Here is a 14,364-nt window from a genome sequence, read left to right on the forward strand (position 1 = left end):
TCTTTTGTGGATGCTTTTTATCAAATGGGATCCATTCTATGATTGCCTTGGTCCACCTGCCATCATTCTTGCATTGCATTCTTGCATTCTTGCATTGTGACCAGTTTATTTCCATTTCAATTCTTTTACTCTCTTGATGATACCTTATATTTTCATTTGTTCTCTAACCTACGTGCAGGTTGTTCTACCTTGTCTTGTAATGCTGAGCATGTATTTTTCCATGGCTCTTTACGCCAATGGAAGGTGATACAATAAAGGAAATTGAACGGCGTGTTAAATGTGGTTGGCAGGCATTCGGCAAGCTAAGCATAATTTTCAAGAACAACCTCCCCCTATGCCCCAAGAGAAAAGTTTTTGATCAATGTATGCTATCTGCTCTAACATATGCCAGTGAAACACGGACACTAACCTCACAATCAATTGCTGCATGTGTTTGACCATAAGAACAATAAACCTTGGGGGTTGAATTGTGAAGCTATTAAGCTAGTTTTATTTGTGGAAGAACTGTTAGGGAAGCAAAACTTGGAAAATGAGAGTTTCCCCCAGTGAGGAACTGTACCAAAGCATTGCAAAAACTAACTTTGCTGTGGTTGAGGCCGGTTTTGGCTTGTCTTCCATGCTTCAATAAAAGTGCATGTAAGTGACTATATTGTAATGGCCAATTTTTTTCTGCTTACAGAGTGGGCATATGCCTGCAGTCCGTATATGGGATGTTGCTGAGCGGACCCAGATGGCTGAACTTCAAGAGCATAAGTATGGAGTGGCATGTGTGGCCTTCTCACCAAGCTCCAAGTACATTGTCTCAGTGGGTTATCAGCATGACATGATAGTCAATGTTTGGTCATGGAAGGTAAATTATAACAAGATTTTTTTTGTAGTCATCATGTGAGCATAAGTGAACTTGCAACTAGAAGTTGCATTATGCAATGCCTTCAGAATACCAATGCTGTTTCCTCACAGATAATCTACTCTGAGTTTCTGTCTCCCAGTTTGAGTTTGTTCTTGGTATATATAACAAGGATACACAGCCCGAGCTCCAAGGATTGTATGAATTCTTGAAAATAGATAGCACGTGAACCAGAGTTCTTCCTAAATTTGCAATCAAATAGAAGAATGTAATTTAAAATTTGGAGTGCAACCATTCTAATTATTTTTCATTATTTTAATTGAATTTAAAAGTCAATGATAGGTGATTACATTATGCCTGAAGGCCCTGACTCCTTTTGGGAATATAGGCTTCAGCTCAAAAAGTGGTGCTCACTTCACAGAAGATGTCTGAAAAAGCAGCAAGCTCTATGTTTGCAACAACTGAAATGAAAGGATGTTTGTAATGGAGGTGTGGGCTATATTTCAATGAGACAGAAATAATGTTTATTTAATGACTCCCCTTCTAGCTTTAAAAATGCTTAGAGAAATATTTCATTACTTTGGTTATTAGTATGTAGAATAAACATTCTTGAAATGGCAAAGCAGTCTAGCTAGGAAGATTCTCTCACCACTTCCACTTCTTGGTTTGTGCTAAGGCTCACATAATGAAAGATCACAGCAGGCTGTTTCATCTCCTTTTCATTAGATAGGTAGATAGAAACTGCCTAATGCTGGGTCAGGCCACTTTGACATCTCATTCTGTCCTGGTCTGCAGTGATGGATACTGATTTTGAGCTGAAGATGCCAGAAGCCTTTTACATGTTTGGTACCATTGCCTTTTTCTTCTCAGTTTGGCTGGGTCCACTCATTGTACTAAGTCATGGTTTATTTTAAGAATGTGTAATTTTGTTAACTTTATTTGGCTGGGTCCACAGAACTAAAACAAACAATAATAACCCATGTTATGGCTCTGTTTGATGTTTATATTTTCGATATTCACTTTCAATGCAAAAAGCTATTAGATGTTTTGTTTTAAATAGCTGGTAATAATTCTGAGTTTTATTTGGTTTGCCCTCTGAAAAATAAGTGGCACAAAAGTACATGTCTCTTCAAGGAGCAAAGATTTGGATATTTTTTCTTTAAAGTCTCTTCAAAACATTGGATTATTCTTTGTATTGACCAGATATGTTAATAATAAAACTGGCTTCTACAGAGAGAGTATCTGTTTTTATTAGGAGTAAATTGTGTGCTTAATTTATTTCCTAGTATAACTGAAATGTGTTCAGTTTATCTGATTATATATGAGAAATCAGAACCACAAATGAGGTTATCTCAAGGGACTAAAATGGCAATGGTTTTATATGCCAAATTAATGCTGGGCAATTTTTTGTTGTTGAAGTTCAGTGTGGTAAGCTGTCATTGTTAAGTCTGGATTTGTTCATTCTTGTATAATCTTCTGTTCAGCACACTGTGCTGTTAGTCATAAATTGTTTCGCTGCTTTTTATCTGTGCATGTTTATTAAGTGGTGTCAAAAGACTTCTTTTCTGACCTGAATGAGTCAGGAGTAAATTTACTTCTGGGTTTCTGATATTAGAATGCAACTCCTAGCATGTATCTATGTAAAAGATTTTTCTTTAATATGGGGTAGCAGGAGACTATGTGGAGTAATGTTATGTTACCTCTGCAGAATTTAAGGTTAATATCAATGCAGATGCCTAAACCAACAGAAGGCCAAGATTCCTGCTTTCCTTCATAGCTCCTTGGATCATTAGGAGTCTGCACAAATTACATCACCATTGGGAATCCCCATGGAGCTCTTGTGTCCTAACTCATGTGACCATGGTAGTTGCAGGCCTTTTTCTGTCCATGAAGATTTCCCCTGTTCCTGCATCAGCCTTTGCTCTGTTCTGATTCTGTGACCTATCCCTCTTTATTTTACATGTTGTTACTTATGCCATTGGTAGCAACAATCCTAGCCCGATAATAGTAATATTTTTACTAACGCACATTTCAAATTTAATTCCTAGTCCCAAATGGCTACAAATACTATTGTTTGTTTCAGCAAAACACTGCAACTTTCTTCTAAATGTTTGTCCAGAAGGCATCTCTCTTTGTAACAGAATACAAATGTGTCCATTTGTCCATGTGAAAATATATATAAAAGTGAGCACAAAGTCTTTAAAACTAAAACAAGTGAGAGTATGCTAATATTAAGTCAAAAGAATTCTGCAAATGAGCTGACAGTCTGCCCGAATAATACAAAACTAATTTTTATCACTTGATCTGTGGGAGGTTGTAGCATTTTCATGCATACACTCTGGGAGGTATTGCTGTGTATTCCCAGAGATCTTGTGCATAAATCAGATAAATAGATTTAATTAGCAGAACATTTGACTTGCTCTACTGTTTTCTTTCCAGAAAAACATTGTTGTGGCAGCCAATAAAGTCTCAAGCAAAGTGACAGCAGTTTCATTCTCTGAGGATTGCAGCTATTTTGTTACAGCTGGAAACCGGCACATCAAATTTTGGTACCTGGCTGATAGCAAAACCTCTAAGGTAAAGGACGTTGTTGATGCTCTTGAAAGAAGGGGAGATATTCGTGACCAAGAGAATTATGTCAGATTTATGAGTATTTCTGCAAAGTGTTAATCAAACCATTCCAGTTTCCCAAAGCAAAACCCTCTTGACATGTTGTTCTTTCATGCCAGGTGAATGCCACGGTCCCCTTGCTTGGGCGTTCTGGTTTGCTCGGAGAATTGAGGAACAATTTTTTTACAGATGTGGCATGTGGCAGGGGTAAAAAAGCAGACAGCACTTTTTGTATCACTTCCTCTGGTCTGCTGTGTGAATTCAATGACAAGAGGCTACTGGACAAGTGGGTGGAATTGAGGGTAAGTAGCATGTGGCACTTGGATATCTGTTCATTTTAGAGGTGAGAAGATCTTTCAGTTCTCCCAGCTTTCCTAGCGCAGGATTTTGAAAACATAGGGCGCAGAAATGGATGTCTGGATGGGATGATGTCTGGCACCTTCTGTATGAAAAAAAATGAGATCTAAACTAAGTAGCTAGGTATGAGCCATATAATGAGAACGATCAACCAATGGAACAGCTTGCCTTCGGAAGTTTTTTTTTTAATTTGATTTATATGCCGCCCTTCTCCGGAGACTCAGGGCAGCTTACAGTGCGTTAAGCAATAGTCTTCATACCTTTGTATATTTATACAAAGTCAGCTTATTGCCCCCACAATCTGGGTCCTCAATTTACCCACCTTAGAAAGGATGGAAGGCTGAGTCGACCTTGAGCCTGGTGAGATTCGAATTTACAGTAATTGTAGACAGCTGGTGTTAATCACAATGCTTTTAGTCTGCTGAGCCACCAGGCCCGTTCTGGGAAGTTGTGGGAGCTTCATCACTGGAAGATTTCAAGAAGAGACTGGATTGCCGTTTGTCAGAAATGGTGTAGTGGCTCCTGCTTGGGTGGGTGGGGGTTGACTAGATGACCTACAAGGTCCCTTCCAACTCTGTTAATCTGAATGTACTGTACAGATAGTCCTCCACTTACGACAGTTCCTTTAGTGATCATTCAAAGTTACAACATCACTGAAAAACTGACCATTTTTCACACTTGGACCGTTGCAACATTTCTATGAACGTGTGAACAAAATTCAGATGCTTGGCAACTGGTTCATACTTATGACCATTGCTGTGTCCTAAGGTCATGTGATCACCTTTTACCACTTTCTGACAAGCAAAGTCAATGGGGAAGCCAGATTCATTTAGTAACCGTGCTTACTAACTTAACAACTACAATGATTCACTTAACAATTGTGGCAAGAAAGGTCATAAAATGGGGCAAAATTCACTTAAATGTCTCACTTAGCAACATAAATTTTGGACTCAATTGTGGTCGTAAGTTGAGGACCACCTATATAAGAATGGCAATCCTTCTCTCCAAGTATTTGCTCCTAACTAGTTTTGGGTATTAGAAGTGTATTTCATTAGGAGAAATCACTGAGGAGAAATAATGGGTGTTCTCTAGAAAAGTTCACCACCTTTTTTATCCGTGTGCTTTTAAATTGTATTCTTTTTCTCTGTTTGATATATTTTAACTATCACTTCCTGTAGTTGTGTAAATCTTGCAGAATTTGGCTCAGGCCAAAAATAGTCTCAAAACTGCTGGCGAACATGGCATCAGAAGGTACCTATTTCATTAGCAAACAGCCCATTCCTAATATAAGCACAAGCTATTTTAGATCTGTTCAGTTGTGTTTGTATCCATACAGCCATGCATGAGTACTCTGCTTCAGTTGCGTAACCAAGATAGAAAAAGAGTGATTGGTTGAAGTCCACCTGTGTGGAGGAACTTTCATGTAAATTGATTTTTCTCTGGACCTAAGTTTTTCCTTAGATCTGTGTCTCGATTTCCCAGTCTCTGTATATCCTGAATGATGTGTTATTGTTGAAAGACATTGTGAAAATCTTTTCCTCCTCATGAAATGGTAAATGCAAAGATTTAGGGCTTTTCTTCTTCTTTTTTTTAAATAAAGGAACCCACCTCCTAAGCCCTTGCTTACTCTTCAAACTGATTGCTCTCTCTTTCTCTCTTTTCCTTCTTTTCCTTTTGGCACTGAAAACACCCTTCTCTCTTTTACTTAGAACACAGACAGCTTCACAGTAAGTTCTAATGTCTCTTGTTTCTGACACGCCATCGCCTTAGCATCCCTCCCATTTGTCGTCTTTTTTTTTTTTCTCTTTGCAATTGTGCTCACTGCAGTAGAATTTAAAAACTGGAATGAGATTGAGTCTTCCTCAGGAATTATGCCTATTTCTTCTGTTGCTTTACATAGTGTTAGTTCCCATTCCTAATACAAGGGAAATCTTTTTCAGTGAAGTACCCAAATCCCCTGTGTGCTAGTGTTGTTGTTGTTGAATGCCGTTGTTCTGGTCATTCGGCCATGCTCATTCCATTTCAAAACTTTTTTCTAATCATCATTTTTTCCTCACTGAGCATGCTCAGTGTCCATTGATCGAATTGCTGAGTTTCTATGAGGTGGCTGTTATTTCACTCTGGTGTGGTGCTGATACAGTTTTGGATAGATAACTAGTGGCACAGGTTGTCTATTCTGCCTGTGGAATTCTGGGAGTTGAAGTCCCCATGTCTTAAAGTTGTCAAAGTTGAGACACACTAGTCTAATTAGTGAAAATAGGAGCTTATAATAATAGTTCTCCTACAGAAACAGTTTTGTACCGGTAGTTAATGGAAGAATACCTCCAATTTAGTTTTTTCCCCTTATGTTTAATGATTCCATCTCATCTTGCTTCAGTTTTTTTCCCTTCTTTCTTGACTACTATTTTCTTTCATGCTTTGTTGTGTTATGTAGTGGCTCATGCTTATATCTTATGTCCCCAGACCACTGTGGCAAATTGCATCTCCTTGAACCACGATTACATCTTCTGTGGCTGTGCTGATGGTACCGTTCGAATTTTTAATCCTTCAAATCTTCACTTTGTGACCACGCTCCCTAAACCGCACTTCCTAGGGACGGATATCGCCAGTGTTACAGAAGCCAGGTAAGAAAAGTAAAGATCCAGAAGCAACTTGTATCAGAATTTAGCTTTGTTCTCCATCTTGCATTTGCAAATACATTTGTCAGCCACCCAGATTTACTTTGAGATAAGAAGGGAGGCAAATAAATTTTACAAATAAATAAATTTGTTCAGAGAGCAAGAGGGAAAAACTTTGCTTATGAAAGGGGTACTTTTACTTGTACTAAGCTGCAACTTCATCCCCAGTCAATGCATGGCATCATGTTTGAGGAGACTGGCAGAAATGGTTCTGGGACAGGGGTGGGTTCTAAATTTTTTTACTACTGGTTCTGTGGGTAGGCTTATTTTGTAGGTGTGTCTTGGAGGTCATGTGACCAGGTGGGCATGGCTAACTGGTCAGAGTCATTTCTGGAAGGTCCTCGCACTTACGACCAGTCCTCGCACTTACGACCCGACTCATTTGTTTGCTTTTAACACTGATCAGCTGTAGGATGGCCCTTTGAAACCCAGGGCAAGAGTTTAAACAGTTTTTTTCCCTCTAGTCATCAGCTGGGACTCAGGAGGCAGCAATAGATTGGGGGTGGGACCAAATAAAAGGTAAGAGTAACGTGGGGGGGTGTGGGAGGGCGGGGGGAGGAGAACCGGTTCAGTGACGTCATATCGTCACCGCTACCGGCTCTGCCAAACCGGACCGAACCGGGAAGAACCCACCACTGTTCTGGGATAAATATGTCAACAGTTTGCCAAGGTGCAAAATAGTGCCATGCGTTAAAATATGTAAATCGCTTTGTAATTTTCTGATTTAGAAATATGTTGTAACTCTTCACTCTATTTCCTTTTGCTGTTTTGCATTTTTTTGGTAATGTTTATTGTTTATTCTTTCCTTCCTCAGCCAAATTCTAAGACAAAGTAGTAGAATGGTTTTCTATATTGGACTCACCTTTACTTTCAAATAGTCTCTTCCGAGAGGTCCCCTTCTCCGCATTGTATCTCTGGAGGCTTGTCTGTCTCCTGGCGATGACATGGGTAGTGCTTATTCTGGTGTTGCCAGTATTTCATATAATACAGCTGGCATTAGATATGGTGAAATCCTTGGGGTAACTTGACTGGCCAGGTTTCATCCCATCTCAAAAATATTTTGAACTACAGGTAGTTCTCAACTTACAACAGTTCTTTTAGTGACCATTAAATGTTACAACAGCACTGAAAAAAGTGACTTATAACCATTTTTCACCCTTACGACCCTTGCATCATCCCTATGGTCATATGATCAAAATTCAGATGCTTGGCAGTTGACTCATATCTGTGACGGTCATGTGATCACCTTTTGTGACCTTCTGACAAGCAAAGTCAATGAGGAAGCCAGAACTGTGTTGCTAATTGAACAACTGCCGTGATTCACTTAAGAACTGTGGCAAGAAAAGTTATAAAATGGGGCAAAACTCACTTAACAACTGTCTCGCTTAACAACATAAATTTTGGTCTCAATTGTGGTTGTAAGTTGAGGACTGCTTGTAGTCATCTTGGTATATTTCTAAAGTCCCCAGAAATTAAGCTCTGCCAGAGAAGACCCTTCTCTTTCTTTAGCTGGGGAAGAGGCTGAGGTAATTCCTTTTGTATATGTGACATAGAATATCACTCAGTCAAGAAGACGTAGACTGAGCATATCAGAGTCAGCAAGGTGAAGTCTATGAACGTTTTGAGCCAGCAGCCTGCATATTCACAACATCTTCTCTGAGAAAAACTAGACTGATATTTGAATTGAGAAAAAAATGTTTGGCAAACTTCAAATATCTCAACCAGTTTGTTTTTCCCTTCCCATCTCTCTGCCCACAAGATCTATTAATGCTTTGCAAGCTTTTAGCAACTGTTACTGGCAGAGGTTTACCATGCACTGCCATGGTAAACTAACAGAGAGAAATAGAAATAAGTAAAAATGTACAAAGCATCTGTCTGTGCTCTTGGAACATCCTCATGAGCTTTCAATACATTGACTCCTGGCCTCGGATTTTTTTTAGTGACTTGGAAAGGCTAAGGTACTGTGTAGCTTAAAATATGATCTGCCAGTTTAGTTTTAGAAGCTGTAAACTTGGAAAGCTATGCACGTGCACACTGTTGTTCCTTAGCTCATTTATAGTAAGCTCCCTTTGGACTGAAGTTTTGCCTTGCATGGCCAGATTTTTATGACAGACAGAACAAACAATTAATGAGAGCTGCATCTTAAAATTGGAAGGATTTGAATATGTGGAATTGCTCATGGAGCTTAGAGTTATTTCATACTCTTTAAAAAAAAACCCTCCTGTTATTGGATCCAGGGCCAGATTTAGATGAAAAGAGGCCCTAGGCCCATGATGGCAAACCTATGGCACGCGTGCCACAGGTGGCATGCGGAGCCATATCTGTGGGCACGTGAATGTTGCCCTAGCTCAGCTCCAGCACGCATGTGCATGCCAGCCACCTGATTTTCAGCCCTTCTGGGTCCAACGGAAGTCAGGAAACAGGCTGTTTCCAGCCTCCTGAGGGCCTTCGGGGGGTGGGGAAGGCAGTTTTCACCCTCCCAGGCTCCTAAAAAGCCTCTGGAGCCTGGGGAGGGTGAAAAACGGGCCTACCAGGCCCACTGTGCCAAAAGCGGGGAAGTGCGGGGGGGGGGTCACACACATATGTGCAGGGGCGGCAGGGTGCATTGAATTATGGGTGTGGGCACGCACACGCACAAACCCCCTGAGCTCCCCCCACTTTTGGCATGCCATGGCAAAAAGGTTAGCCATCACTGCCCTAGGCTATTCCACTTATGAGGCCCTTTCACCTATAGTGAAAGTGTAATCAAGATCAAGAGGGGCCTACTTGATCTTGAGGCCCTAGGCTGAAGCCTAGTTAGCCTATAGGAAAATCCGGCCCTGATTGGATCAAGAAAACATACATTTTTAAAACCTGTTTAAATATATATGTATATATAAATATAAAATCTGACAATTTCAGGCTTGTAATGCGTTGCCAAGCACCCAAAAGCATATGGTTCTAATTTATGGGGTTTAGAGACTGATCAAAATGTATAGGTGTATGCATATTTCCTGCATCGGATGAGGAGAGCGCATGTTTCTCCTTCTGTCCTGGCCACTTTTTACAGGGGCACAATTAAGAGCGCTTTAACAAACTGTATCACTCTTTGGTTTGGTGGCAGCAGTACCTCAGATAGAAAGTCCATACAGAGAGAGGTAAGGACAGCTGAGAAGATTATAGGAAGCTCGCTTCCTGTTTTTCAGGATACTGCATATAAGCGCTATGTGCTTGGAGCTCAAAGCATTGTTAGAGACCCCATACATCCACTTTATGGTCTGTTTCTGTTGCTTTCCTCTGGGAGGAGCATTTCAAAGTATTTCTAGCAGGACTACCAGATTCTGTAACAGCTTTGTTCCCTATGCCATCCATTTGGTAAACTCGCAAGATTCGTTTTTCTCACCATGTACATGTATACATCAGAACTAGACTGTGTTATTTCTCTGTGTCATATAATATATGTGGGTTTATGCATACATTTGTATTTATTTATTTATTTTGTCATGTTTATGCAGTGTATATTGGAGGTGGTGACCCTTTGAGAGCTGTATTCAACCAAATTTCATTTTAATGTATGCCGATTAGCGTACATTCAAAGTGACAATAAAGTTATTCTAAGTCATATTTTCCCCTGGAGTTTAAACGAAATTGAAATGCACCGTTGTCATGATAACCAATTCATGCAATGCATTCTTTGTGCCAAGGTTGTCTGGGCATTTCTAAGAGCTCACTGTTTTATTAAATACTTGACTCTCAGTACAGTACTATTATTATTCAAGCATTTTTTTTTAAATGAGATGAACTGTGAGAATGGAACTACAATTTTGTCTGGGGGACCAACAGTATCTGACAGGGTTCACAGAAGAGATAGGGAAAGCATCCCATCCTCATGACTACCATCTACTCTTCAAGCAGGAGTTGGGAATGCAAAACAAAAAACCCCACACTGCACATCAGTTTTCTTTGGGGAGTGAACTAAACTGTGAACTGTCCAGAACTAAATAAGGCAATACCATAGATCTCTGTGGCCCTAAAACCCACAGTTGCTCAGTCTTGCTTGGGTTAAGCCAAAGCCTTTTTCTCCATCCTCACAGCTTTCTTGGCCTCACAGCCTCCAGACAATGGGAAAGAGACTAGAAGTGAAGTCAGCCTGGTGAATGTGGGTTGGTCTACGTGTGTGGCTGTGTGTGTTTGTACAATTGAGTATTATTGGTATACTTAAGATATTTAATCCTGCACTGATGGAATACCTCACACAACTGCTTAATGTAGCTATTAAACAGGAAGAGAATGTAGAGCTCTGAGGAACTTGGTAGAACAGGGTTCCAGGTGCAAATCTCTCTTCCTACTAACATCAACCAGAACCAACCTCAGAGAAAGGAGGAGAAACACTGCAACACTGTTCCTCACTCTCCCTCCAAAGCTGGTCCCAATGGATACTATGATTGATGGTCCTGAAAGCTGCTGAGAGGACTAGGATGGATGACCATTCCTATCCTGACCCCTCCAAAGGTCATCTATAAGTGCAATCAGTGCCATCTCAGGATTACATCTGGTCTGCAACTCAACAGTAGTAACGAGTAAAGCCCCAATATTATTGAAATAGGATAGGATAATGCCGTATGAAACCAAATCTGTTCAGTCTGAGATCTGATTACAATTTAAGCTATTCTTGTCTGACTGAAGGAAAGAGATTAGATCTGCTGGTTTTAGGGGCAGCTAAGTCATACATTCATATGGCCATAAGCCACCACACACTCACAGTCCATTTGAAATACGAGGATAACAATGCTGACTGAAATGACTAACAGCATGCAAATATGTATGTAAAAAAAATACTAGTAGAACAGGAAAATGTCTGTGTTTGTTTCCTTTTAGCAAACCTGCTGTCTTTTGTACCTTCATATATTGACTATTCAAAAATTATCCATTGTATTATCTTTTTGCAGTCGGCTTTTCTCTAATGTGACTGATGCCAAGTATCCAGACACCATTGCCTTAACCTTTGATCCGAATAACCAGTGGCTGTCTTGTGTTTACAATGATCACAGCTTGTATGTGTGGGATGTCAAAGACCCCAAGAAAGTGGGCAAGGTTTATTCTGCGTTATACCACTCCTCCTGTGTCTGGAACATTGAGGTAATGTTAAGTCACAAATATTGATACAGATCAGGGGTGGGTTCTACTTACCTTTACTACCGGTTCGCAATGGGGCCGCGCGCATGTGCGCGCTTCGCTTGTGCGTGCACTTTTTTACGTATGCGCAGAAGCATTTTGATGATGTCGGGGTCGGTGGGCGGAGCTTCCCACCAGTTTTACTACCAGTTCTATAGAACCCACCACTGATACAGATGCAATGAGGGTCACCAATAGTATCATTTCTGATTTTCTACAAAATTAATGTGTTTCAGAATTAAAAAGGCACTTCCTCTTATGGCAAGAATTCCAGTGTGGTTTTTCTTTTTTCTTATAACTAGATATCTCTGCATTTTTTGGTTCTTAGGTATTATTTAGGTTATATTTTTCATACACTAAAGATTAACCATTTAGAATTAATGGAAAGGAAAAGAAAAGGAGAAAATCTATATTTCTTTAGCCACATAACTAAACTTGTGTATCTGCTAGAATGTAGACCAGCCTTCAGTCAATAATACAAAGCAACTGTTTTAAATGAAAACCTAGATCTGGGTAATAAAAATTTAGATTTTTCTGACTGCTTCTCTCCAGTAATGGTCTGAGTGGCTGCAGGGTAAACACATTCTGTTGATTTTCCATTACAAAAATATATTCAAACCTTGAATTATTGTCCCTGTTCTTGGTGTTAGTTATTTGTTTAGTGTTCTTCCAAAATCCAGTTAAAATTAAGGTACTTTACTGCATGCATGTCCTGAATATCTTTACATATTGTCTTGATTAATCCTCTTTGGAATTAGAATAAAGGTTCAATTTGCACCTTCCTTCTTGTTATCTCAATTATGGCAGTAGCCAAGTGCTGCGCCCTGCTGGCCTAGATGTGTAAGAATGCTCAAAGGATAATGAAATACAGTATGTGGTGGTTTCATTTGCATCAGAAAAGAATCTTTGGGATCCCTATTGGCAAATTCCTATAGAAAGGTATCACAGGTTATCTGTGATTAGGTATGCCACAGTATCCCAATCACATCATTCTGTGAAGTTTGACTCTGATACTGTAAACAGTCTTGGTAAAACCAGCTTCAAAGATTAACAAAATGGTGTTTGTATACCTTGATAATTTGGGGGAGCAGAATATTTTCATAGAAATGGAAAGAGTGAGGAGTTTTACCTCTCTCTCATACCTGTGAACAAGCAGTAAGGAGGCCTGTTTTTTCTCTTGGGTTCAGTCCTTCTTTGACAGTTAAAACCACCAGCATCCCCAGTTTTGGAGAATATAGACTATGTTTCTAATTCTATTACAATTTTTCCCCCCTAGGTGTATCCTGAGGTAAAGGATAGCAATCAATCTTGCTTGCCCCCAAACACCTTCATCACTTGCTCCTCAGATAACACCATCCGCCTGTGGAACACTGAGAGCTCAAACATCCATGGAGCCTCCTTGCATCGAAACATCCTGAGCAACGTAAGACTGTCTGAGCTCAGGATAGATCACATGGCTTAATCTTTGATTTCAAAATGAAGTAGAAAAGAGCAGTCCATTGCATGCAGAATATTTATTTGTTTAGACAATTTTGAGACGGCCCAACTCTGGGTGGCTTACATTTTATTTATTTTACACATTGTCTTGTCAATGCAGGGTTTTTTACTTATATCAATAACTAAGAAAAGGTTCATCTATGAAAGCTACCTTGCAATATTGCTATTTCAGTCTCCCAGAGTATACTATATGTTTGTATTTGTGTATGTGTGTATCCATCCATCCATCCACTTTTTGAATGAATAATGTATGATTGCTTCATTAAGTGGTTCTTTGCAATTATACATGTATGTTGTTGATGTCTTGTGAGTATAGCATTAAAATAATATACATGTACAAATCAGCTGGCTAAGTATGAATGGCATAATGCTGTCTTAAGTGTCCCAAAATGGTTTAGGCATTCTGGTATTTTGTTTTCTAGGAAAGAATCAAACAAGGTTGGAAATGTAATTGTAACATTACCGTAAATAACTTTATCTCAGAACTGATTTGAACAGATGCTATTTTCTTCTTCTCTATCTCCAGTTTTAATGCATTCAACCGTGTATCTATAGAACCATGCGGTGGAAAAAATGGGCTTGAAACAAATTAGTTACATAATGCTATGGGATTTACAGCACTTTTTTTTTTTTTGGCCAATTTTTATTTCCAGGGCCTTGTGGCTTTACAAGGCCTTGTGCAGAAACTCTTTCTGAAGTTATATTCTTGCATTACTGTCCTGTATCCATGTACATTTTTAGCCTTATAGCCTTTTTTTAGTTGTATCTAGTTTGATTATACCTGACCAAAATGTAATATTATTTTCAAACTCTGATTCACAGGGCTCAGTTAAGCTTGCTAGAAAGATTGGGTGTTTGGTTTTTTTTTTTTTTTTTGCTTTGCCATGGTGTTGTGTATTTCCAGTTTGTCTCTTTGTTGCTAATATTAAGAGAAATATTAGCATTCAATACTGCTTTTATTCTGTGCCTTCCTTTGCTTTCATCTGCTTGCTTCAAATGGAATCTTTTGTTTTATCTCATTAGGATTTGATGAAAATCATCTATGTAGATGAAAACACTCAGGCCCTCTTGGACACAGAATACAATACAGCTGGAGGTGTAGAGAAGGCTGACACACAGGCCATAGATACAAAAGTGGGGATTCGCACAGTGTGTGTGAGCCCTACTGGGGAGCACCTGGCCTCAGGTGATAGGATAGGCACTCTCAGGTAAACCTTGGAG

At 39.5% G+C, this 14,364-nt stretch overlaps 1 protein-coding gene across 4 annotated transcripts in view; it reads left to right on the forward strand.

The window, feature by feature from the left end:
• Positions 1–14,364, forward strand: part of MAPKBP1 (mitogen-activated protein kinase binding protein 1) — a 131,238-nt gene that overhangs the window by 74,848 nt on the left and 42,026 nt on the right. For 3 of the 4 annotated variants that reach the window (XM_034417791.3, XM_034417794.3, XM_034417792.3), the window contains exons 6-13: positions 680–850; positions 3,287–3,424; positions 3,577–3,759; positions 5,524–5,541; positions 6,278–6,438; positions 11,421–11,610; positions 12,923–13,069; positions 14,167–14,351. In XM_034417791.3, the coding sequence (XP_034273682.2) occupies positions 680–850; positions 3,287–3,424; positions 3,577–3,759; positions 5,524–5,541; positions 6,278–6,438; positions 11,421–11,610; positions 12,923–13,069; positions 14,167–14,351 (1,193 nt within the window). The remainder of the gene's footprint in view (positions 1–679; positions 851–3,286; positions 3,425–3,576; positions 3,760–5,523; positions 5,542–6,277; positions 6,439–11,420; positions 11,611–12,922; positions 13,070–14,166; positions 14,352–14,364) is intronic. The other variant, XM_034417793.3, reaches the window with a different exon arrangement.

The sequence above is a fragment of the Pantherophis guttatus genome, chromosome 1 (genome assembly GCF_059756535.1).
Source record: "Pantherophis guttatus breed Tessera chromosome 1, ASM5975653v1, whole genome shotgun sequence".
NCBI classification, from domain to species: Eukaryota; Metazoa; Chordata; class Lepidosauria; order Squamata; family Colubridae; genus Pantherophis; species Pantherophis guttatus.